General features: G+C 39.3%; 1 protein-coding gene across 6 annotated transcripts in view; it reads right to left on the minus strand.

Moving 5' to 3' along the window:
• mrtfab (myocardin related transcription factor Ab) overlaps positions 1-27,089 on the minus strand; it is an 85,814-nt gene that overhangs the window by 13,753 nt on the left and 44,972 nt on the right. For all 6 annotated transcript variants that reach the window (XM_057825523.1, XM_057825524.1, XM_057825522.1 and 3 more), the window contains 9 exons: positions 22,538-22,603; positions 11,505-11,560; positions 11,217-11,292; positions 8,018-8,176; positions 5,754-5,917; positions 5,531-5,665; positions 3,499-3,567; positions 3,228-3,412; positions 1,237-1,402 (listed from right to left, as the gene is read on the minus strand). In XM_057825523.1, coding sequence (XP_057681506.1) covers positions 1,237-1,402; positions 3,228-3,412; positions 3,499-3,567; positions 5,531-5,665; positions 5,754-5,917; positions 8,018-8,176; positions 11,217-11,292; positions 11,505-11,560; positions 22,538-22,603 — 1,076 coding nt within the window. The remainder of the gene's footprint in view (positions 1-1,236; positions 1,403-3,227; positions 3,413-3,498; positions 3,568-5,530; positions 5,666-5,753; positions 5,918-8,017; positions 8,177-11,216; positions 11,293-11,504; positions 11,561-22,537; positions 22,604-27,089) is intronic.

The raw sequence follows: 27,089 nt of genomic DNA on the forward strand, positions 1-27,089 counted from the left end.
GTTTTCAATATCACGGATGGTTTCATGTAGCCAAGTCAAGACAAGCCATTAGAAAAAGCTACCAATGTGAAGCTAATACAAACTATAATATAATATCAATGCTTCTCTGACACTGTCAAACAAAATTGAGTCGTAGCAAGGAGCAAGGAATTTGGATTGGAACTCATTGAGGTGAGCGTCGTCATAGCATTCTGTTCGGTGGACATAGACACACACGTCATGGCCGATGAAACCTTGGTAAATGCGCTTTCTTGAAAGTTCGGTACACTCGAAAAATGTCGCTGCACTAAATGATATCTCGAGGTATGTTTGTGTGGAACTGTTCACAACAGCAACATAAAAATATTAAGTTCTCGCCGAAACTAGTAAAGCTCTTTACAAGGCTATTACAAACTCTCCTACTCCTTAAAATAAGAATGAGTGTTTTCTTGTGCAACTAGTGGAATCGATCAAGAGCCAAGCGAGTGGGCCAAGTTCTAGCGAAGCCGAAGCCGAGCGAAGTGCCTCCCAGCCGGATTAAACGGCGACTGGCAAGGGGCTCTGGAAATTGCGGGAAAAAATGCGGTTTTTCACTTATCGCGGCGGCTGGTCCCTATTAACTGCAAAAAACGAATACTGTACACTGTGGTCATGATGAGTCATCCAAGTCTTTCCAAACAGCTATTCATTTAGTAAAAATGTCTTTATGTCTTAAATATTTTTTTAATATCTCAATATAATATCGCAATATATCGCAAACCCCCAAAAAATCACAGCAATAGTTTTTTCCAATATCGTTCAGGCCTACATTATACTGTAACGCCGTTATTGACAACACTGGTTACACTGGATATCAATGGAAAGCAACTTCAGAACGCTCGTGTAGAAGTGATGAAACAACTTTCTTTTCTTTTCTTTTATTGAATAATTTAAGTTTCTTTGATACCTCAAAATACTTCCAAACTGGGGACATTAGCGAGACAGCGTGTTTTACGGTTCTTCATACTATTCAGTGGTAAATTTTCGGTCTTTTAACGAAAAACAAAAAATTTAATTTTCGCCATTTTAGGCCGAAGGTTTTTGGCACCAAATTTTCGTTTACACATCTCTTATACATATTTAATATGATTAATTACTATTGTATTTTTTATGATTATAAATAAATGTATAAATTATTAATAATAATAAAAACTATTAACAGACTCAAGATGAATCAAAACAGAAATACACCATAGCATTCCAAATCTTTTGGCTTACTTTAAACTCATCCAGGTTAGCCGGCAAAGTGGTTGGTTTGGCCCCTCCCACTGTCGCTTGGACCTGACGTGCGTTTCCACTTGTTGGGGTTGCGGTGTTGGTCGTGGGAATGTTGCGAGTGGGGGAAGGGCTGGGGTTTGTTGGGAGGGGCTGGTCTGTTGCTGGCCTGAGGGGAAACAAACACAAATAGAAGGCACCCAGTTTAATGTAGCACCATAGTCGAGTTTAACATTTGTGAGGTTGTTAGGTCAGCAATAAAATTAACATATATAAATATATTTATATATATACACATCTTGACACTGTTGGTGTTCAATCCTCAGTTAGAGCTCAGTTGTTGTTGAAGCTTTTGAAAGCTTAGGTTTAAAGAGATTCTCAATAACCAGGGGTGCACATAAGTGGTCCGCATGCGCGCATGCGTACTGGACGTAGACATACGCGCTGGCCCTCAACGGCTTCCATACGCTTTTGCGTACCGATGGCTGACCACTGTATTTGCGGCGAACACGAGAAAATAACTTCTCGAAATGTCGAAGAGGCGGGCCACACTGAGTTATTACTTCCGTGTTCCCCCACCCCCGTCAAAAGACAGACAGACGACAGAGACGTCACCGGAGCTACCGAAAAAAAGGACTTTTGCTGAAAAGTGGCTACAGGAGGTACCATGGCTAGAAGCAAATGATGCTCGCACGGAAATGCGGTACAAAATGTGTCGTGAGAATCCCAAATGTCGCCGATAAGAGCAGCGCATTTTATGTAGGGTCAAAGAATTTCAGCCATCCAAACTTTGAAAAGCACGAAAAAAACAGAGAGCATGTGGCAATTAAGCAAACTATCGATGTCAAACAGGACCCCACTCGCCCTATGGACAAGTGGCGGAATAGGGCGGAATAAAGGTAATGAACAGCGACATGCACTGACAAACGTGTTTTTGCTCGAATTTTACAAAGCTAAACATGCACGTTCAATGAGGTCTTATGAGGAGGACATCCCACTTTTAAAAAGGCTTGGAGTTAATGTGGGAGCCGCATAATGCCCTTTATTTTGAATTGGTGCTTTTTATTTATTTATATATATATATATATATATATTTTTTTTTCACTTCAAAGTAATGGCAATTTTGTTGTGCCAGTTGATGTTAATCAAGCATTAAATGTTAATATAAATAATTAAAGTTAAATTAATTGGCTCTAAGTAAAGCTTGTCATAAATTTATCACATCAGGCGGGTCGGCTCTCAAGCTCAATGAGGACCAAGTCACATCTCTAGGTCCTAGAACCTGGGCAAAAAAATTATGTGCAACCCTGTCAATAACCATCTCGCCTTAATAATACAAATTATTTCTAGAGCGCTTTTCAAACCACACAAAGACGCTTCACAAGAGACATGGAATCACAGCACTTCTTAGGTATAGTTTTGGTTAGGCAAAACTAAGGAACCTCTAAAGGTGGTAGTCACATGATCTGTTGGAAAAATAATTTTGACCAATTAGGAAATACTTTGGAGGATTCTTGTTCATTTCATTCATTTTTGTTGTTTGTTTTATTGCGTTACAACATTTTATTGGCGAGGTCTTTATTTTAAAGAGGAACTTCAGAATTTTCGACATTAGGCTTAATCTTCGAGTTAGCGGGGGTTTAGTCGGTGGAGTTGATGTCAACAAATTCTGTGCAGTTTGTCAGTTTTTTAGTTTCAGGGCTCCAGAGTGGCTAAGCTAGCGCGGGTCAATGGTGCCCCACTGACTCGAAGATTAAGTATAATGTCATACATTCTGAACTTCCCCTATAAATTCATTTATAGGAAAGTCAATTGCATGCAATGACATTTGCGGCCACCAGAGGAGGCAATGCCCCCTCTCTCCGCCTATGTGTAGTAGCCCTATAACACCAATACATAAAAAATAAATAACACTGACACTGATAAATGTAAGGTATTATTCTTAACTTCAAGAATGAAAGAAAAAGTCACAACCAATGTTGCTTGAAACGTACTTGGGGGGAGCAGGCAGGATGGCGTGGTAGTTGTAGTGCTGCTGTTGCTGGTTGAGAATCTGAAGCTGTAAGAAGAGCTGCTGTTGCTGCAGGAGTTTGGCGTAGGAAGAGTCCATCAGAGGCGGGCGCTCCTTGTCCGCCTTCTGGTCTGGAGGGATGTACTGGTGGTACTTCAGTTTCTTCACCTACATGCCAAGGAAATTATAATAATTGGTTGAACGAAACACGTAGTTTTAAGTGGATTTAAAAGAAAAGACGAGAGCTTGCCGACCTTGGGTTTGTTGTCCTTTGCTTTTTTGGATCTCAGCGGAGGGCGGTCGGAACCAGTCTTACTGTGAGACTGCCGACAAATTGTGAGAATTTCAGAATCAGGAGCATAGTGGCAGAAATGCAGCTTTTGGTCTCAGAATCGTTTTTTCGTTCTTTTTTTTAGCTCACCAAATCTTTATTATTCAGATTTTTCTTCTTCTTTTTTTGACGAGCTCCCTTTATACATTGCAAAAATAATGAATTTATTAACCCTAAAATCATTTTGACTCAGGTTGTCTGGTTCCAAACACAAATATTTTGCCAAGGTTAATTAGCGTATAAAGTCTGCAGATGTAAATGCAGTTAATTCTGAGAAAACATTTGCTTTCACAGCTTTAAATCTTATTGTATACTGTATAATGACAATAAAGCCTTTGTATTCTATTCTAGTTAGGTACTAGTAGAATTAGAGAAAATCCCAGAAGGGGGAAAAAAACCCTCAAAAAACAAAACTCAATTTAAATATCATTACGTATGTTACGTTTTCTATAAATAAGATTTTTGTGGGGGAAAAAAATCTATTAAATTTATTTTAAATATTAGCAGAAACAGGTGCTGCTTTTCACCTTGAACACCAGAGACAACGACGTCAATAAACGCTGACTTTTTAAAAGCAATATTTCCAATTCTCTGTTAGTTTGCGCTGTTTCCACTTAATTTCCTCCAGTAGAGTTGGCAGTTTTTGTTTTCTTTCATAATTCTATGTTATAGACAAACCCAAACCCAAGATTATTGGACCTTTAAGTTTTCAAATGTGTTTGTGTGTCATTGCGCTGTCTAGCTGCGGGGATTTGCATTATAATACACACGCGCTTTTATTTCCAAAACAAAAAGTGAAAAGAACGCTGTCTTTGTAGTAGCCTAGTAGTAGTACGTAAACTATCCCACATGCGTGTGTACTGCCATTATGCTTGCCTTGTATGGAGAAAACTCTCAAGCATGACAAATATGGACCGAAACGGCTGTTTTTGGATGGGCAAAAACTAGTGCTGTCAAACGATTAAAATTTTTAATCGAGTTAATTACAGCTAAAAAATTAATTAATCGCAATCATTCGCAATTCAAACGATCAATAAAATATGTCATATTTTTCTGTAAATTATTGTTGGAATGGAAAGATGGATATATACATTCAACATACGGTACATAAGTACTGTATTTGTTTATTATAACAATAAATCAACAAGATGGCATTAACATTATTAACATTCTGTCAAAGCAATCCATGGATAGAAAGACTCGTAGTTCTTAAAAGATAAATGTTAGTCCAAGTTATAAAAATTTTATACTAAAACCCCTCAATGTTTTCGGTTTAATAAAATTTGTAAAATTTTCAATCAAAAAATAAACTAGTAGGCCGCCATTGTTGATGTCAATAATTACACAATGTTCATGGGTGATGAAGCCAATAAAATCAGTCGCACCCAGGCCCCAGCAGAGGGCGACAAAAAAACTCCAAAAAACAGTCACAAGTAACAAGTGTTTGAGCGGGGCATGTGCGTTAATTGCGTCAAATATTTTAACGTGATTAATTTTAAAAATTAATTACCGCCCGTTAACGCGATAATTTTGACAACCCTTGTAAAAACGAAAAAAGATCCTCAGCAACTCCTGCTGTGAGTGACTTCCAGTGACCTTAGTTATAGTTGTGGAACTCTAATGATTGAAATTTAAAAATTTATTGACTGGGTACAGTGAATATATCGGTGCACTCAAAAGCCTTTTATTTTTAAAGAATTAGATACTTTAACCCTCTAAAGGCGTGTCTTGTGTGCACGCTATCTTAAAAGCCTCTTAACTGGGTGATGACATCATCCACTTGCTTGCAGTACCACTCACTCGAAAGTGGAGTTTCACCCTTGTTTTTCCAAACAGTTTGTCGAGCATGTTTAGTTGTCAATTGGACATCAATAATACCAATTTTGACCAACAAATTTAGGATTTTTTTTTGTCTTTATGGACCCAAAAGAAGTTAACAAAGAAAAAATATTCACCTTGAGCTGCCCAAATTGAGTGCAGGCTGTACGGGAGGTTACTATGATCCCATTTGTCACTTTAAGTGGCGGGGGTGAATCTGATCCATTGACCACAGGAGTAGGAGGCGGCTGTGGAGCGGCTTGCGTAACAAACTGTACAAAAATAAATATACCATTTATTAGAAAAAAATGCACACGTTTGTTTTTATCCGAGATATTTAATAATATTCTATAACGAAACCTGAGTGGGGGACACGTCTCCATTTTGGGTGAGCGTGTCAGAGGGCGACGGCTGCGGGACAGTACTCAGAGGAGAGTCGTGATTGGTTAGCTGGTCGGGTGACAGCGGGTCACTGCTGTCTTCGTCCAAAGACGAACTCTCTCCTCCAGCTCCTTTTGGAGAATCTTTTAAGAAAAAAAAACGGGTCATGAGTGTTAATATATGAACAAGCAACACAGTCAGTGAAGTTAAATTTTTTTTTATTTTTTTTTTAAATTGTTCTTCCTCTGGCCAAGATGCACCCTTCCACCAATGAGTTTATCACAAGTAGACGTCCAATCCATTTGAAGTGGGAGGGTAGCAGCGTTTGTTAATTCGCTGATAGCCCTCCCACTTCAAATGGATTGGACGTCTAGCGCTGTCAAGACATAATTCAGACTGTCCGTCAAAGTTCACAGGGCGTATAGAGCTGTGGCAGTCCGGATGAATACTGGAAACTAGTCTCATGATTGGCTGATTGTGAACACAGAAGCTAAACGGGAACAAATTTGAGACGAGTAAATCGTCTTTTAAAGTGGGAAAAACTTTGCTTAACCATTGAGATCCTTTTTAAAAGTGGAGTGATCCCTCGTCTTTCGCGGTTAATAGGGACCAGAATCTTCAGCGATAAGTGAAAAACCACGAAGTAGCGCAACACCCTGAAAAAAAAAAAAAAAAAAAAAAAAAGCTCAAGCTGCTCACTTACACACAATGAGTTGCCACAGGAACTATTTAACAAGTATTGACGCATGCTGCGCTTTGAAGTTTCGGCTTCGAAGCGTCTCTGGCAAAGATCAAACCTTAACGTCTGTCAATCATCGTTAGACTTAATAAGCAACTTCAGTGCACTGCCTGACCGAGAAAAGCAGCAGGAGCAAGATACTATGGCTACGTTCATACAACAGGTCTTAATGCACGAATCCGATTTTTTCGTGTTTTTCCGACTCAAGTGAGGCATTAACTTGACGGTCTGAACATAACAAGTCGCATAGAAGTGGACCATTTCAAATCCGATCTGGGTCACTTTCGTATGTGGTTCAAATCCGATCTGGGCCACATTTTTCCAGAATGTGGCTGGCGGTCTGAACTGTCGAGAGTCCCAAATCGGAATTCATGCAGCAATTACGTCAGCAAAGAGCAAGAGGCACGGAGGACGGCAGCGATGCAGGCATTAGCGCCTAGCTTGAATTCTGCTTTTAAGCACAAAGCGGGCTTTATCACAGTCATAAAAGAATAAAATGAAGAAAAGGATAATCCTGACAATTTTCTATTTTCATTCTGTGCGCCCAATGAGCAATATTTCATTAGTGCACACATGGCCGAGTCAGGGCAAACTGAAGCGCCCACGTCATTTCATGCACTCACGTCAAGGCTTATGTGTGTGCGTGTGTGCGTGTATGCGTTTTATCAGTCCATATAAACTTTGAAAATAAAACTAAATGGGGTTTATTAATGTCTGTTATTTGTGTCCTCTTTTTGGAAATCAAAATATGATCACCCTGTAATGTCAAACAGCTAGCATGTGTAATTTGTTTTGATCCTTCTGCTCATGTGGGTCGTTTTGCTGAGCGCATCTCAGACTGCAAATTAGTGAGAAAGCGTGATACTTGAACGGGCTAAATGTTGTCCATTTCATCAGGCAGTCTGAAAGGGCACGCCAAAAACACCAGATATGACAAAAAATCGGATTCGTGCATTAAGAACTGTAGTTTGAACCTAGGCTATGTGATCTGATCAAGACAGCTCTGTAAAATACTGCATGTTTTTAAATTGAAAAAAATATCCACGATGGACTGAGGGCGCCATGGACTGAGGGCGCCAAGTTTGAAGTGCTAAGTAGCGAGGGATCACTGTATTTCCAAAAAACATGTTTCTTTAATGTCTATTGAAATATTATGGCCATTTCATGAACAATTAAAGTGCAAATCTTACATTGTGCACCTTTAACTGCCACTGTTTCATGGCAGGCTAAAGTTGTTAGCACAACTATGCATTGCCATTCGCATCAATGTAGAAATGCTAATAGGCTACAATGTGCATATGTTAGTTCTAAGATGTCATGTGCTGATGATCAATAATTATCTGTGAAAGGTATCTGGAGTCTCATACGTAATAAATGGGGGAAGTTTCAACATGTACATGTGCCAAATGCTAGGAAAATGACCGATGTCATTTTTATTTACTGTGCGATTGATTGTCTTACTGGATAAGGCGACAGGCTTGGGTATCAGTACAACATTACGTACCGGGTGGTGAGTGCTGATCAGGGCAGACGGACAGGATGTTCTTGTGCACAAGTTCGATGGGACCTGGCCTGTGCGAGATCTTGTCGTTGAGGTCGTCGGCAAGTCGAGCTCTCTTTAGCTGCAGCTGTTTAGCCTGCAGGGAGGGTTCTGCCGATGTCTCTGCAGAGCAGACGTGTACAGGTAAACTGTGTGCATACAACTTCTGCAAAAACTTGGATGGTCAGGCGGGAATTGAGATTTTAAAAAAGTAGTTAATTAAAAGTTCTACGTTAAATGTGATTTTCTCTGTTGCTTGTGAAAGATCTTAAGTTTTTGTGGGTAGTAAACCCAGTTCGGCCAAGCCACGGATCATGATGTGACAAGACAAGCTAAAGGCTTCCTTCTTCACAGACTCTTTTTTATTTTCTTGAATATTCCAGCATCAAGTACACAACATACTGTAAGAGTAATACTCACAAACTATATGATTTTTTTCCCCCCTTTTTCTTGAGGGGGTTTCAAATCTGTTTCATTGTTTTAAAAAAATGAAAAATGTGCAGTGGTACCTCTACTTCAAAATTAATTGGTTCTGGAAGTTGTTTCGTAAACTGAAAATTCCGCAAAAAATCTTGCGGCACACCACAAACTAAAAATCTTCCAAAATGACTTTCTGTACAGTATATTTAATTATAATATAATTTGTCAATATTTATACTTACTTAGTGTGATATTTGATGGAACGTGAAACATAACGGAGTCGGTTTCGTCTCATTCCCAGAGAATGTAAATCCGAACGAATCATAGCTTTCAGTCTATTGCTTTCCTTTGAGCTCTCAGTCTTTGCTTTTTTGTTTTCTTTTTCTTTTTAATTTTTTTACCACGACTCATACTAGGACCTTTATCTGGGTCAGAATCTTGCCCAAGGCTGTGTTTGGATTTCAAAGTTGTCCTTTTTAAAAACTTATCCATGACTGCCACCACAACTTCCGTGCGCGTTAAGGGTGTAACGGTACATGTATTTGTATCGAACCGTTTCGGTTCGGGGTCCCCGGTTCGGTAACGAGTTTCTGACAGAATGTAAAGTGCTGTCAAATTTAGCGCGTTAACGGGCGGTAATTAATTTTTTTGAACTCCTTCCTTCCTACTGCTACTCCACCCGACGACGTCCGCGTGCTGTTAACAAGGCTGAGTGTCCTCCTAACTACCACCAGGGGCCACCCTAACAATGTTATAATTTTTTTTTTTTAAATCGCTATTGGATCATTTCTCGCGGCACACGTGATGATCTCTCACGGCACACTAACCGCACAAACCGGTTGAAAAACACTCCAGTAGAGGTCCCTCTTAGCCAGCGCATCGTTTGAATTTGAACGGTTCCGGTTCCACATTTCGATTCCGGCTCCAAACGATTCTTGATTCAGATTCTTTTAATAGACAGCGTAAAAAAATTGCATTGTTTATATTAATTTCTCAATTACTTTTTAAATGATATGAACCTTCGATTAACTTTGCTATGAATTTCTCACAGTCTTTGAACTTCAATATGATCAAGTTTCGTTCCACAGGAGTGCACTTTCACAAATATGTTTATTTTTGAAAAGCTCAAGGAGAAAACATTTACACATATTCTTTTGCCTATGTTTCAGAGTGTCTTATGCTGCAGGCATTTATTGTATTGCATCGTTTGTTTTAAGTTGTATACTGTACTAGTAGATGTCGGGCGGGTAGTGTTCTGTCCCTTGATCTTAAGTTGACTACTTTTTAAGCTAAATTTCTTTCTAAACTGATATATTGTTCATCCGTCCATAAGATGTCCGATGTCAGCAAGATCTCCGGACTACAGCTTTTCTTTGGTTTTGCTATGTGCGCTTGGCTTCCTGTAGTGGTGACTTACTAGAAGCAGCCGGGCAAAAAGAACTTACTGTATTTTTCGGACTATAAGTCGCAGTTTTTTTTAATAGTTTGGCTGGGGGTGCAACTTCTGCTCTGGAGCGACTTAGTTGTGAAATTATTAACACATTATTATATCATTTCACATGTCATTTTGGCATTTTGGAGTGACAATGATGGTTTTGGTAAACTTGTTAGCATGTTCTTTATGCTATAGTTACCTGAACAACTCTTAATAGCTATGTTACGTTAACATACCGGCCACGTTCGCATTTCGTTGTTCATGCATCATGTAACATTATCATACTGTACACTTATTCAGCATGTTGTTCTCTATTGTATTTTTATTTCAAATTGCCTTTCAAGATGACATATCTGTTCTATGTATTGGATTTTATCAAGTAAATTTACCCCAAAAATGCGATTTATACTCCGGTGTGACATGTTTTTTTTCCCTCTTCATTGCGCATTTTTGGGCTGGTGCGACTTACAGTCCAGAAATACGGTATTACTTTAGTTGGAAAAGAATCCTTGAGGCGTACAGCCACTACACATCTCCTCTGTACTACACATCGTTGGGAACCCTTGATTTAACAAAATCTGTAACTATGCACGTTTTAACAGAGGGTCTGATGTAATTTCATTGTTATTATTCTGTACTTTGCTGTCATTTTTGTGAAGCGAAGCAACACGTTTTTTTGTGCTAAGCTCAATTAGCCACTTCATATGATTTGCTCAGAACACAGCTAGTCTTCATGTGGCTTCTTCTTCGTGGTGTTCGGCAGATACTTTTACCGGTCGAGGCGTCAAAACTTGGAATCAAAATAAAAAAATTTGAACGTTTCCGGGAGAACCGGAGTGTTAATCCCGGATCCCATCAATGCCCAACACTAAGGAACTGCTAGGTAATAGCCAGTGGCACAGCAGCTATACTGTAAGTATGTTACGTTCAAGTAAACTCTGGGAGGTGTGAGTAGCAGCCCATACTGTACTTTGCCTTTCGTATCCTGAAATTTCGTTCGTAACAAGAGGCAATAATTTCCCGTTGAAGCGTGTCTTAACCTGAAAATTCCTCATGTAGAGACATTCGTAACTTGAGGTACCACTGTACTTGAATTTAAACCTTAGGGGTCAATTCAACTAGATGAGTTTTAGTCATGACGTACATTACGGTACTTCAAAGAGTTCATTCATTCACTGCCAGGGATTGGACATCTAGGCAAGGAAGAAGTATAGGAACTCGGTATGAAAGAAAGCCTTGAGAGTTACATTGCATTTGCCATCATTTAACATTAAAAAAAAAAAAAGAGAGAGAGAGATGGACCCTCACCCTCCAGAATGTGCATTCTGACCAGCTCAGAGCGCTCAGGACGACTCCGGATCTTCCTCTTGAGATAGTCTTCAGTCTGTCCAAAAAAAAAAACATACACATGAAAACAGCCATGACAACAACCACAGATGCAATGGTGACATTTGTTGTGGCAGGCCTAATTTAATGTCTATTGAGTAGCAGTGAGATAAGTTTTGCAAACTTAGTATTCCTTGAAGTATATGTAAATACAGCACATTTTTTATGCATTAATTTGTTTGCGATTTATTGTCACGGTATTTAACTCACCCTTGCACGCTCCAGACTCCGCCGCTGCTCATGAAATGCTGCTGGGCTCTTCAGCGCTGAGGAAGAGGACAAAATAAATATGACAAATCTAGCACAGTGCACTGTTCCATTCAGCAAGCGGTAAATGTGACAAAACTGCTAATGGCTAAAGTGGCCGCAGAAGAGGAAGGTCAGAATTGTTATTCCGAACCACGAGCTCATGATGACGAGGCTGCGCTCGGGATGTGCAGAAGCATAAACTAAACCTTCAGTGACGAGGGACATGTCTGTTAATCACCAAGAAAACAAAAGGGGTCCGATTTTTATGGTAAGCGCACCACTCTCAAGTTTAAAAACCTGCGCAACTTGACTTTTGTGCGGGCGCAATCCTTGTTGCATCTTTTTGTAATTATGGCACACTGCTCAGCGCAAAGCTAGGTATTCCTGAGTGGCGAGCGTGCATCTATGGAGATATAGCCATCGGATTGACAATTTGCAAGCAGGAACTCTGTTTAAAGCTACATTTCCGCTAGGCAGGGTAATATAGCCAATTTCTTAAAACGGTCTTTTAAATACAGTGATATGAAAAAGTATCTAAACCTTTTGAAATTTCCTCACGTTTGCATAAAATCACCATCAAATGTGATCCGATCTTTGTCAAAATCACACAGATGTAAAAACACTGTCTGCTTTAACTAAAAACACCCAAACATTTACAGGTTTTCATATTTTAATGAGGATAGCATGCAAACAATGACAGAAGGGGAAAAAATAAATAAGTGAACCCTCTGCCTAAGGAGCAATTCAAACCAATTTTACCAAACTATTTAAGTCGGTCAAGGATTGTTGATTTGTAAAAAGCTGGGAAAGGATACAAAACCATCTCTTAAAGCCTGGATGTTCATCAATCGGCAGTCAGAGAAGTTGTCTAATAATTTGGAGAGAGTTTGGCACTGTTGCTTCTCTCCCAAGGAGTGGGTGTCCACCAAAGATGAAGTTCAGCGCAGAATATTCAGAGGTAAAAAAGAATCCTAGAGTGTCTGCTAAAGACTTACAGAAATCACTGGCACAGTCCAATATCTCTGTGCACACATCAACTATATGTAAAACTATGGCCAAGAATGATACTCGTGGGAGGACTCCACAGAGGAAGCAACTGCAGTCTAAGAAAAACATTGTTGCTAGTTTAATGTTCGCAAAAAGACACTTGGACACTACACAGAAGTTGTGGCTAGGCATGTGCCTGTATAATATTTTGACGGTACGATAACCTTGAGGAAAAATACCGCGGTTTCACAGTATGACAGTATTGCAATTATAGCTCCAAAATGTGTTATTTTGAGATGTATGGGTTTAAAAAAAAAAAATTCAGGATTTTTTATTTTTATTTTTCAGAATATATTTGCAATTTGGAACATGAATATAATGTTAAGATAAATCAACAAAAAAATAACACATATTTTAAATAAAATTAAAATAATTAGAACTTATCGACTACCCACAGCCACAGGTCAGGTTGCTCAAGATTAGAGCAAGAACAAAAATAATTGCTGTAAAAAAGGAAAAACCCTTCTAAATAAAATTAAAATATTTCTACTGTACGATTTTTTTTTGAGGGTGCAAAAAGCTCAAGTGAAGTTTTACCATTTTCAACCACTCTATCAACTCTAGTCTACATGGCATGCCTTTGTGTTAAAAAGACATAAAGAATTCATAAGTTATTAAGGTAAAAATGTATAAGTTAAAATGTACATATTGTTATGTAAAGGTTTCATCTAGAAAAACATTGGGTGTGAGACCTCTCCTTGTCCAGCGAACGTGCATTTGTGCTTAGAGCAAGATCATCTGTCGCAATTAGCGATCTTTGATGTTATCGCTTTTCCTTCATTCAAGCTTGTGGCCACGAGATTTATAACCTTGACTAAGTTGGTCTCGCAGCTAAGACTAGGCTAACATTCGTCTTTATAAGTTTTTAGTTAGGTTGTATTTTGAATTTGAAAGGAAAATATGTGTTTTGTTTTTGGCAAACTTTTTCATGATCTTCATGGATATGACTGCCTCACATTGTACTGTGTTTGTGCTAATGAAGCTACTCACACGTGTAAAAATACTATGGTACAACATTTTAGATGCATTCGTTTTGTTTATTTCAGTTACCATGATTTGAGACATCCATAAATTCAAGAAAAGTACGCCTTGTGTTTGGAGTGTTTCTTTTTTGGTTCACTGGCTGTATATCAGAATAGGTCACTGACACACACAGCAAAAACCGGAGAAGGAGGGGTGAGCACTGCCACTCCAAGACACTTCTGGCTGGATTTTTGGGAAATGTATAATAGCGAATACCGTACTACGGTATGACGGAAAATTTTAGTGGTTTTAAAACAGTGACATTTTCATACACACAATGTTAAATGTGATGTTTCACTCACTTACAGTATTTTCCCCCTTCTGTCATTGTTTGCATACTATCCTCATTAAAATATGAAAACCTATAAATGGGTGGTTTTAGTTAAAGCAGTCGCTGTTTTTTCATCTGTGTGATTTTGACAACGATCGGATCACATTTGATAGTGATTTTATGCAAAAAGGTGAGGAAATTTCAAAAGTAAAGCTCTCTTGCAGAACCTGAAGCAACATGTGTTGCCACTTGCCTGAGGTGAATGAGTGGTAAGTTAAAAAAAAAAAAAAAACAAATACTAAAACAAGTGAAAAGCAAAGAAGGTCTGCTTGACCTCCATATTTTTTTGATGAGATGTCTCGAATGTATTTTTAATGGGGTCCAAGGGGACAGACTGCAGGATTTTTTGTCTGCTATGGGCTTGTGGGAGGAAATAATGTATGAAGTGCATTAAAATCAAGAGTTTCAAAGTAAAGTTAAATAGAAAATGTAGCAGTATATCAAAATGATGCTGCCTGAAAATTTTTTTGGGGAAGGATATTGAAAAGAGTGGCAGTTGGGAGTGTTGAAAGAGAGCCATCATCCGATTGGTCAAGGCCTGGTGAAATCCATGCCTGGGACACACGCGCGGTGTCGACATTCTGACCACGAGATGACATCCAGCGTGGGAGGGTGGGAGACATTCCTCGTGTCACAACTCCTGACGTTCCGAGAGGACCTACATACCGACTGTGACGTAACCAAAGCATCAAATTCACGAAACAAAACAAAATAATGTCATGTATAATGTCATATTCACTGGGCGATGCTAACAGAATTTGTTCTTAAAAGTGCATGTAGGAGACATTAACTTGCCATTAACTTCTCGACCTGAAATTTTTAAAAAAAAGACACGACGCCCACATTTGCACATCTCTGTAGTGCCAATTATTACTGTATTCGTCACTGCAGCTCCATCACTCGGCAGTATTTTTACATTTGTCAATCACTATTACAACACTACTGGACACTATATATTACTCAATGACTCTTAGTTTGTACTTTGTGTTCTCTACTTTGTTCCAGTGTCTCTTAGACTGTCCGGAGGGAGGGAGGACTCAAAAAGTCACTCACGTTGCTCTTCTTCTACTTGGTGGCGAAATTAACGAAAATGGCTACTCGTCTGGTATTCGTAGATGGATTAGAATGCAATTTTTTAGATGCATTCGACGGCTGAATAGACTACACATTGATCCTTAGAGCCCGATCTTTAAGATCGATTAATTAACTGCATTTTGGTTATCTTGGCACGTTTTATGGAGTTTCTCCAAAAGATGGCAGTATTGCCTCACATGTTTGGTTACCGTTTGGTCATACAGTGATCCCTCGTTTTTCATGGTTAATGGGACCGCCCCCGCCTTTTCCCTGAAAATCCGCAAAATAGAGGCGGAGCCCATTTGAATGAAAAAAATTAATGTGTTCAATGTATTTATCAAGATTTAACAGCATTGGAAAGAGATACACATAAGACATGCCCCCCCCCCCCCCAAAAGTATAATTAAAAAACAAACAAACAAACAGCCCTTATATGTACAGTATACAGTGGTATGAAAAAGTATCTGAACTTTTTGGAATTTCTCACATTTCTGCATTAAATCACCATGAAATGTGATCTGATCTTTGTGAAAATAACACAGATGAAAAAACTGCTTTCACTAAAACCACCTAATCATTTATAGGTTTTCATATTTTAATGAGGATAGTATGAAAACAACGACAGATGGGAGAAAATAAGTGAACCATCAAATTTAATATTTTCTGACACCCTCCCCCCCTTTTACAGCAATAACTTCAACCAGACGCTTCCTGTAGCTACAGATCAGTCTGGCATGTCGATCAGGACTAATTTTGGCCCATTCTTCTCTACAAAACTGCTGTAGTTGTCTGGATGTTTGGCATGGATCGCTGTCTTTAAATGTCATGCAACAGCATCTTAATGGGGTTCAAGTCTGGACTTTAAGACTTGGCCACTCCAGAACGTGTATTTTGTTCTTCTGAAACCATTCTGAAGTTTATTTACTTCTGTGTTTTGGATCATAGTCTTGTTACAGCATCAATCCCTTTTTAGCTTCAACTGTCTGACAGATGGCCTCAGGTTGTCCTGCAAAGCATCTCAATAAACTTTTAAATTCATTCTTCCAACAATGATTGCAAGTTGTCCAGGCCCTCAGGTAGCAAAACAGCTCCAAATCATAATTCTCCCTCCACCATGCTTCACGGTGGGGATGAGGTGTTGATGTTGGCGAGCTGTTCCATTTTTCCTCCACACGACGTTGTATGTTACTCCCGAACAATTCAAATTTGGTTTCATTAGTCCACAAAATATTTTGCCAAAACTTCTGTGGAGTGTCCAAGTGCCTTTTTGCGAACATTAACCGAGCAACAATGTTTTTTTCAGACAGCAGCCGGTTCCTCCTTGGAGTCCTCCTGTGAACACCATTCTTGGCCATAGTTTTACAAATAGTTGATGTGTGCAGAGATAATGGACTGTGCCAGAGATTTCTGTACGTCTTTCGCAGACACCCAAGGGTTCTTTTTCACCTCCCTGAGTATTCTGAGCTGAACTTTTGGCGTCATTTTTAGTGGACGGCCACTCCTTAGGTGAGAAGCAACAGTGCCAAACTCTCCATTTCTAGACAACTTCTCTAATTGTCGATTGATGAACATCCAGACTTTTAGAGATGGTTTTGCATCCTTTCTCAGCTTTATACAAATCAACAATCCTTGATTGAAGGTCTTCAGACAGCTCTTTTAACAGAGCCATGATGCACATCAGACAATGCTTCTTATCAAGACAATTCTTACCAGCTGTGCATTTTATAGTGGGCAGGGCAGCTTTAAACCACTCATCAGTGATTGGGCACACACCTGACTTAAAATGTTTGGTAAAAATTGGTTTGAATTGCTCTTTAAGACTCCTTAGGCAGATGGTTCACTTACTTATTTTTCCCCCTTTTGTCATTGTTTGCATGCTATCTTCATTAAAATATGAAAACCTATAAATGTTTGGGTGGTTTTAGTCAAAGCAGACACTGTATTTTCATCTGTGTGATTTTGACACGGATCAGATCACATTTATTGGTGATTTTACGGAGAAATGTGAGAAATTCTAAAAGGTTCAGATACTTTATCATACCACTGTATGTGATTTTTATAAATGGTTTTTAAGCACTGTAAATGTAACAATTATGATATGAGATACATACTGTACATGTAAAAATAACATATTAGACTCCAGTTTCTCTTTGCTTGACTTACAATGATGATGATGATGATGATGATGAAGAAACACCTGTGCACTTGGATGAAGAAGACACAATGCACAGGTGTCAAGGTGCCTTATACAGTACCTCAAAAATCTGCGAATAACTGAAACCGCAAATTTCGAAGCGCGAATTGGCAAAGGACCGCTGTTGTTCATTTGAACTCCGTTTCCTTTGTTGTTGTTGTTGTTGTTTTTTTTTTTGGGAGGGACCCAAAATATAGAAGACCTTGTGTGTTTTCAAGAGGCTTCCCAATAATATGGTTTTGGTCATTTAAAAATTTGGACTAGAATGTTGAGAGGACATGTTTGATCATGTTTAGGCCTATATTTCCATAACTAGAAGCTTAAAAGTACTGATAGTAAAAATAATAGTATGTACTGATAGAAGCTACAAGTCAACACCCTTCAGGTGGTCTTTCTTTCACTCACCTACCATTTTTTTAATTTGACCGCATACAGTATCAAACTATCATTAACACAGCAGGTGGAAAAAGTGCCTTGCTGAAGTCCAAATAGTTAATGATGGACTGAAGGAAACAAGTTTCTCAGTCACACCTCCTACGGTTGCAAACCATGAGTTGACACCACAACCAAACTGACGACTCAGCAGGACTCCATTGATAGGATCCACGATTCTGTTCTCTTGCAACAAAAACTCACTGAAATGTTTTTTTCTGCACAGTGCATGTGATTCTCAGAGTGCAATACAGTCAAAATAGGGACAGTTTTTAGAATCTAGGCCGAAAGATCATACATGACACTGATAGAATAGCTCTCAATTTAGTTTTGTACATCCAGATTGGGGCTGCAAATAACAATTATTTTCAAAATCGATTAATTAAATTTTTAATGAAATAAATGTCAGCCCTAATCCAGACAGTATATATATATATATATATATATATATATATATATATATATGGCGGAAAACACTCAGGTGACTTGAAATTGCGCTCTGAGACCCCCAATTTAGCCAACTTTCAAAATTGTCTGATATGCATGTGTGATACATCATTGGAAAGCTTAAAATCTCAATTTTCTGGGGGAAGAAAAATTTTGAACAGGAGGGCATTTAGAAAAAAAAAAAAAAGTTTTTTTTAAACAGCAAAACCCAAACTGGAGGTGAGAGCACGCGAGAGCAGAATTACAGACGCCATGACTTTAACGAGGTATTATTGCGTACTTACCTTGTTTCGATCCAAAACTCCATGTAGCATGTATCATTGAGTGTCAAGACACAGCTGTGAATGGCCACAGCTGGATTTTGGGGGGATTTTATGGGTGAATGGTGGTAATATAACAAGGGTCGCGATGCAGAAATTGCAGACATCAAGGAGTGGTCGAGATTTTCTTTTTCATGTACTTACCCTTTTAAACGTTCCCCCCCCCCCCCCCCATTGTTGTTTGTTTGGATCGATTATCATCTAACATATTGGAGAAAATGCGACAGTAACAAACAAACAAAAAAAATATTAAGCGATAGTTATGAGGTAGATATCTGACTTTTTTACAGACGCCATTTTTTTCATTGTGACATAATTTGTTTAAAAGTTTAAAATATGTGAGTGAATACTTTTTTTAAAGTCATTTTTTTAAACGAAATCGGATAGATCAATTAATGATTCTAGGCTAAAAAAAGATAGACATTTTGAAAAATAAACATAATTAACTACCTTCGTTTTATGGCTGAGTTGAAACAAAAGTGGTTGCGCGACGTCTGTAAATGGGGGTTTTCAGGGTAAAACGGACAAATTAAAAATAGTTCGGGGGCTTAATGCGCCATGAATCTGCTATAGCAGCATATAAACATATTATTCTATTAAACACAACAATTTCTTTGAAAGACGGGTGCAAGAGCAGAAACTGCTTCTTCAGTCTTGTCTGTGTTTTCCGCCATATACATATTCCACCATTTCCAATGACTTTCCAGTGGTCAGCCTGCATTGCGATTTAATAAACCTACTAAACAATTCTGAGACTGCAAAAATCTACTACTGTCTCTGCATAAATGCAACTTACACTCTTGGCCAAAAGTAGTGGCACCCATGAAATTCTGTCGGATAATTCTCAATTTTTCCCAAAAAATGAATGCAATAACAAATTCTTTGATAGTAATACCTTCATTTATTTTGCTTGCAATGAAAAAACAAAAATAAATGGAAACAAAAAAATATTACTTATCATTTTACACAAAACTCCCAAAAATGGGCTGAAGTATTGGCACCCTTTGAAAAATAATGTGACGCTTCTCTAATTTGTGTAATTAACAGCACCTGTTACTTACCTGTGGCACATAACAGGTAGTGGCAATAACTAAATCACACTTGCAGCCAGTTAAAATGGATTAAAGTTGACTTAACCTCTGTCCTTGTGTGTACCACATTGAGCATGGAGAAAAGAAGACCAAAGAACTGTCTGCGGACTTGAGAAGCAAAATTGTAAGGAAGCATTGGCAATCTCAAGGCTACAAGTCCATCTCCAAAGACCTGAAAGTTCATGTGTCTACCGTGCACAGTGTCATCAATAAGTGTAAAGCCCACAGCACTGTGGCTAACCTCCCTAGATGTGGACGGAGAAGAAAAATTGAAAAGAGATTTCAACGAAAGATTATGTGGATGGTGGATAAAGAACCTCGACTAACATCCAAACAAGTTCAAGCTGTCCTGCAGTCCAAGGGTACAACAGTGTCAACCCGTACTATCAGTCAACTTCTGAATGAAAAGGGACTCTATGGTAGGATACCCAGGAAGACCCACTTCGGACCCAGAGACATAAAAAATCCAGGCTGGAGTTTGCCAAAACTAACCCTAACCTGAGAAAGCCAAAAACATTTTGGAAGAATGCTCTCTGGTCAGAGGATACAGAAGTAGAGCTTTTTGGGAAAAGGCATCAACATAGAGTTTACAGGGGGGAAAACAAACGATGTTGGCGTCCGCAAATGCGGAAACAAGGTTGGACCTCGAAGCACACAACAAGCGGGGGATGCGTACAAGGGTTTAATGATTACAAACAAAAAACAACACGCGGTCGCGGAAGAGTAAAAACAACAAAAGGGGTCCGTGACAGCAGGTCAATGGGGCTCAATACTACGAACTGGAAGTTTACCTAAGATGATAGGCAGCGAGCTAAAAGGCCGAAAGAAAAACACTCAAATACATGCACAAGGTAGAGGTTACAAATGAGAGCAGCACACGAACAGAAAAAACCCAGTGCAAAGCGTAACAAGCAAATGTAGCGAGACGATAGTGCTAGATGTCAAATGGCGATCAGCAAGGCAAATATCTCGGCAGCCTTCTCTGAGATCACCAGTGCTTAAATGATGTGTCAATGAGCCTGCATTGGATGCAGGTGTGACGTCCGGCACGCCTCCACTACCAGTTCTGCAACAAAACCCAATCTAACCAGCAGCAAGAATGTGACAAACGAGGCCTTCAAAGAAAAGAACACGGTCCCCACAGCCAAACATGGTGGAGGTTCCCTGATGTTTTGGGGTTGCTTTCCTGCCTCCGGCACTGGACTGCTTGACCGTGTGCATGACATTATGAAGTCTGAAGACTACCAACAAATTTTGCAGCATTATGTAGGGCCCAGTGTGAGAAAGCTGGGTCTCCCTTAGAGGTCATGGGTCTTCCAGCGTGACAATGACCCAAAACACACTTCAAAAAGCGCTACAAAATAGTTTGAGAGAAAGCACTGGAGACTTCTTAAGTGGCCAGCAATGAGTCCTGACCTGAATTCCATAGAACACCTGTGGAGAGATCTGAAAATGGCAGTTTGGAGAAGGCACCCTTCAAATCTCAAAGACTTGGAGCAGGTGGCCTAAGAAGAATGGTCTAAAATTCCAGCAGAGCATTCAAGAAACTCATTGATGGATATCAGAAGCGGTTGTTCGCAGTTATTTTGTCTAAAGGTTGTGCTACCAAATATTAGGCTGAGGGTGCCAATACTTTTGTCTGGCTCATTAACGGAGTTTTGTGTAAAATGATAATGATTCAAAAAAAGTTGAGTCAGCTTTAATCCATTTTAACTGGCCGCAAGCGTGATTTAGTTATTGCCACCAGGTAAGTAACAGGTGCTGTTAGTTACACAAATTAGAGAAGCATCACATGATTTTTCAAAGGGTGCCAATACTTTTGTCCGGCCCATTTTTGGAGTTTTGTGTAAAATGATAATGATTTTTTAAAAAATCCATTCTCTTTTGTGTGTTTTCATTGGAAGCAAAATACTGTATTGGCCCGAATATAAGACGGTGTTTTTTGCATTGAAACAAGACTGAAAAAAGTGGGGGTCGTCTTATATTCACGGTCGAGACATTATACCCATTAGATGGCGCTAGACATCATTGAAGCGAATAATGAACTTGAGGAGTAATGTTCTGTCATGACAGATCTCAGCTACTCTCAAGTTTAACCAGTTTGCATTATTAAATTGCAATGTTTTTCCTTATTCAGATTTCAAGACTACAGTTACAGTTAGTTTGATAGTTATTGCAGTTATTGCAATTTTGTTGTTTCATCACAACAGATTGGTTTATTTACATTTCAAAAACCAGAAGCCATTCATTTACGAATGTGATTGCACTTTAATTTACATATTTAAATATTCAGATATTAAGATTTGAATGAGACAAAATAACATGCTTTTTCTCTCAAATATATTGTTATTATCATTTGTTTCAGATGTACTGTAATTATTTTCTGTATAAAAATTAATTTGGTGCCCAAAAAGTCTTTTTTCAAACTGTAGTCTTGAAAAAGAGCGGGTAGTCTTATAATCACAGCCGTCTTATATTCGGGCTAATACGGTAAATGAAGCTGTTACTACCAAAGCATTTGTAATTGCAATCATTTTCTGGGGGAAATTGAGCATTATCTGACAGAATTGCAGCGGTGCCAATACTTTTGGCCAGTAGTGTAGTTTTCTTTCTGATAAATATCAGTTGACATTTACCTCGTCTTAATTTCACTATTACTAGATTGTCCGTTACAAGATCCTACATCCTTTGTGGCTACCGGCTTCTTTTTTTAATGTTCGGATGTGCATGACCTTGAAACAGGAAGTTGAAGGCAGAAGAAGAGGAAGCTGCTCTATTTGATAACAAATGTGAAGAAAGCGTATGAAGCTAGTTCACGCATAATCTGCACAGTTAAGAACTAGTATTTTTTGGAAAAGCAATTCATAATGCAACTAAAGGGGATAATTCACTGATCACATTCAGGCGCAAATGAGTGCAGTCTGATGTCATTGCATATGCCCTTTGACCATGGAAGGAACTCTATTAATGACTTTTTCCAACGGACTGTCTTTACAGTTTCGTTATGACTGGATTACAATACAATATTGACTTACGTGGCATGATCCCTTGGCTGACCAGCTCCTCTCGCGTGCGCCTCTGTTGGAGTTTGAGCTGAAGGACTGCATGAAGACAGAGGAGGTGAAGGAGATAAAAGGAAATCGGTCAGTCCGGTTAGATGATGAAAAAAATAAATAAGTGCTGCTTATTGTCCTGCTCTGCCCATTGTTAAAATTTAAATGGCAAAACAAGTACAGAAATCTTGATGCGTTCAACATGCAGAAGTCACACTTTCTACCAGTCAGTTCTTCCTCCAGCTTAACCTTAACTCTTTGCGTGCTTTTTTTGTAAGGCAACAAAAGAGGCGGGTACAAGGAGCGCTTCAGTCGTGTAGAATACACTTCCTCTTTCATATGGATCATTTTATTGGTAAATATCAGTCCGTGTTTGTCTTGCCAGTGAATAATTAAATACACAATTGAATGGTACAATAAAGCTAACTAAACAAATTAATAAATGAGAAAACTAAACTTTGGAAGAAACTATACTGCAAGACTTCCAGAACGAGGTTGATTGTGTCATCTTTTTAAAACGGGAAGGAATGGTTGGTTACATAACACGAGAGACACTTTTAAGAGAAGGCAGAGGGGAACAAAAGTTATTTGCAAACCGAGACAAATGTTTTTTTTTTTTTTTTTTTAATTTAGAGGCTTCGGTTTTAGCTTTAGTTGAAAACTTTCTTTCCAATGCCTAACTATTTTGAATGCAATGGTTCTTTGGCACACTTGACAGTACACCGGCTTCATCAGATTGTGCTCGAAAATCAATTCAATTGTGTTTACATTAGGGGTATGACAATATATCGAAGAAGTGATATATGGTGATACTTTGTAGCCCATAGGGTTATCGATATGCTCCGACCAAGAATCGATGCATTATTTTAAAAAGATGTCACGATTTAAAAACAAAATGAACCAACAGGATGCTACCAAAATCTTCCATAGCTCATTGGCTGCCACTGACTGTGCTAGACATCAAATTCATTTTGACTGGATTGGACGTCTAGTGCCGTCAATGGCACAGGAACCAGAGCATTCACAATCAGTCTTGTGGTCATTTACAGGTCACTTCCTGTTCATTTGGGGACACCGAGTCACTTCCTTTTCAGAACCCAAAATCAACAGGAGGTGACCTGTAAATGGCCCAAAATGAATAGGAAGTGACCTGTAAATGCCCAAAAATTAAAGAAAGTGACGGAAAATCAACAGGAAATAACGTTAAATGCCCCAAAATGAACTCATTACCAGGCATTGGATGTTCATTCACCGCCAACCTCCCACTTCAAAAGGATTGGACCTCTACTAGTGATAAACTCATTCCAATTCACAGCAAAAGGATAAAAAAAAAAACTTTAAAAAAACGTTTTGCTGTTTATTTTTTGTATCGTAGAATATCGTAGAAGGGTTTCCTGATCAATATATCGATAACTGTTGTATCGCCATTAGGGATGAGCGTCGAGCATCGATGGTATCCGGTTCCAACATTCCGATGCCCCCGGTAACGTTTGAATTTTGATTCCATGTTTCGATGCCCTGAACTGCTGCCGAAAACATTGACGAAGAAGCCACATGAGGCGTGTGTTTGTGCATTGCCACTTGATTACAACCATGGATACGGTGCGGCGGCGCTCAAAAATTTGGCTCAATTTTACAAAAAAATAACCAGTCAGCTCAGTGCAACATTTGCAACACAACTATATCATGCAAAGGTGGCTGCACGATCAATATGATTAAACACCTCCGGCTTCATGGAATACAAGTGCCGAGTGCCAAGTGCATAGCTGTGTGCCGTGTATTTGACACACAGCGCCGATCCTCTAACCAGTAAGAACCAGGTAAGTAAAACAATAACTTTGTCCGTCTTCTGCTGCCCCCGCGACCCGACCTCGGATTAAGCAGTAGATGATGGATGGAATAGTACGAGAATACGAAGTATAATTACGTCGGGTTACGGTAAATATCACATGTCTACCGAACTATATGAGAAATAACAGACTCGCCGGCGTTAGTAAACAGCCGCCATCTTGAAGCAGTAGACACGAAGGTCCCACGTGTGTGAGCGGTGCGTGGAAAACCTTCTCTCTAAAGCCTTCATGTGGGTGCGGTGGCGGCTAGGCCGTCAGCTCAAGCTTATGGCGTTAGTGTTTCCGCCTGCTAAGTGGACGCTTCGTGCGGCACGGGTTCGAGTCCTGACCTGAGCAAGGGGGATGGCAATGCGGTCGGCGCGGCGCAGACATACCCGTTACATTGGTGCCGTGACCCAGATCGGCAGTGAAGGTTTTCGGGGGGTGAGTGTACCGGGTACGCGCATGTCCGCGTGTGTGAGTGGTGCGTGGAAAACAGATACCTTCATGTGGGTGCGCTAGCGGCTAGGCCGTCAGCTCGAGCCTAGCAGTTAGCGTTTCTGCCTGCCAAGTGGACGCGTGGTGCGATGCGGTTTCGAGTCCTGACCTGAGCGAGGGGGATTGGAACGCGGTCAGCGCATCACGGATATACCGGTTACAATCCTAGATAAGCAGCTACGTACTTTACGTAGCGCGTTGCCTCCTCCGTTAAAATCAACAGTATTAAAAGATCATCAAATTATAATCAATAGAAGAATTTATACTAATGCTTCGTTGTAGCTCTCAGCTAAAGTACATGTATGAATAAAGAATATGTGTAAATGTTTTCCCTGTGAGCTTTTGAAAAATAAACATTTGTGAAAGTGCACTTCTGTGGAAAAAAACATCACATTCAAGTTCAAAGACTTATATACAAGTTAAAAAAAGCCCTGTGAGAAGTTTATATAATTTCAAAAATAATCGAGAAGCTAGTCATTAATATAAACTATGAATTTTTCTTACCCTGCCTTTTTTTTTTTTTTTTTTTTAGTCTACATCTGAAAAGAATCGGAATAGTGAATCGTTTGGAACCGGAATGGAAACGTGGAATCGGAATCGTTTCATTTCAAACGATGCCCAACCCTAATCGCCATATCGTGAGATCATAGGTATCGTGAGCCTTGCATCGCAAATTGTATTGTGAGGTACCCAGAGGTTCCCACCCATAGGTTACATAAATGTAAAAGGTGCTTACCCTATTTTAATGACAAAGCTAAATTATTTAACTACATATTAGAATTTCAGATTTAAAATAGCTCACAGTACAAATGTCAATTTCTGCAAGTATATTTCATAAAATATCTAAATAATATTGCAACATAATGCAAGAAATTAAAGGAAGAGCTGGGTCATTCGGAAATCAGATAACGACGTTAACAAAAAACACCATCAGACGTGCATAAAAGAAGTTTGATATTTTACATGCAAACAGTTTTCCAGGAAAGAACCTATCCATTCTTCTAAAATAGACGCATAAACTTGTTTCTTTATCCAGCTGTCCCTTTTGAAAGGGTTACGGATGTGTGTGAAGTTGAACATACCACCGAGAGTTCCAAGCATAACTCCAACTGTGGTTTTGCCTGCTAGTTTAAGGACAAGTAGCACCTGTTACTTTGTACTGAAATGATATTATTAATACTGTTCAGGCCAGCGAACCGATCTCACTGCGGTGTGCTGCGTTTTCTCTGTTATGAAAAATGTCTGGCCAGTACTGCAAGCGCCGAGAATTGCATGCCTGTGTATGTAAATGTCCTTCCTAGACACCCAAGCCTCAGCGGTGATCTCAACTCCTCTGTTTAATTTACAAATGTGTACACACTGCCTCTTTAGGGATTAGACAAGCACACGAGACTCCCCATGTAAGTAAAGAACACGTCAGTTCACATTCGCTAATGTAAACACTGAGACGTAAACATAGTCGCCGACGTGCGGTTATCCTCTACGTCTGCGATTTTGCAGGAGATTTTCACAAAGAGGTAAACACACTTGAGAAACTCACGTGCTGCCCAAGTGTGCCATGGAGGAAGGCTGGGATTAGGACAGGGTGCCATGCCACTTGGCACTTCCAGAGAGGAGGTTTATTCTTGGATAGAGAACCTTACACTTTGCTTCAACTCCATTTTGGTATCTCACTGATGCCTTATCCCCTTTCACACACACATTTACATGCACACTAAACACCCCAACTAATAGCTTAACTTAATGACTCTTTGCTGATCCGCTCTTTGTCGCGAGAACTTGATGAACCAAGTCCTCAATAATTAGCTAAACGTCAAGCATGTACAGTAACACACTTCTTTGGTCCTCAACCTTTACATTATTTCTCACTTTGACCAGCTGAGTTTGTATGCAGTCAGTGATAGTACTGATATTTGCAAACTGTGGAAACACCGGGGGAATTTGGCAACCACTGACTCAAGGGGGAGGATACAGTTTGGGCTGAGGGTCTCTAGAGGCATGAGGAAGGAAGAGTTCACTGAACATCGAGCAAAGATCTTGGTGGACAGTTTGTTTAATCTGACTGTACTCGTGTGGCCGTACAAAAGATTTAACGAGTATTCCAAAGGGCCACAAAATATCTAAAACATATACTTACATATGTTGTAGTGATCAAATACACAGACAAGAAGGATGGATTTGTCATAAGTAAATAGATTTGACAAAAC

The sequence above is a fragment of the Corythoichthys intestinalis genome, chromosome 21 (genome assembly GCF_030265065.1).
Source record: "Corythoichthys intestinalis isolate RoL2023-P3 chromosome 21, ASM3026506v1, whole genome shotgun sequence".
Lineage (NCBI taxonomy): Eukaryota > Metazoa > Chordata > Actinopteri > Syngnathiformes > Syngnathidae > Corythoichthys > Corythoichthys intestinalis.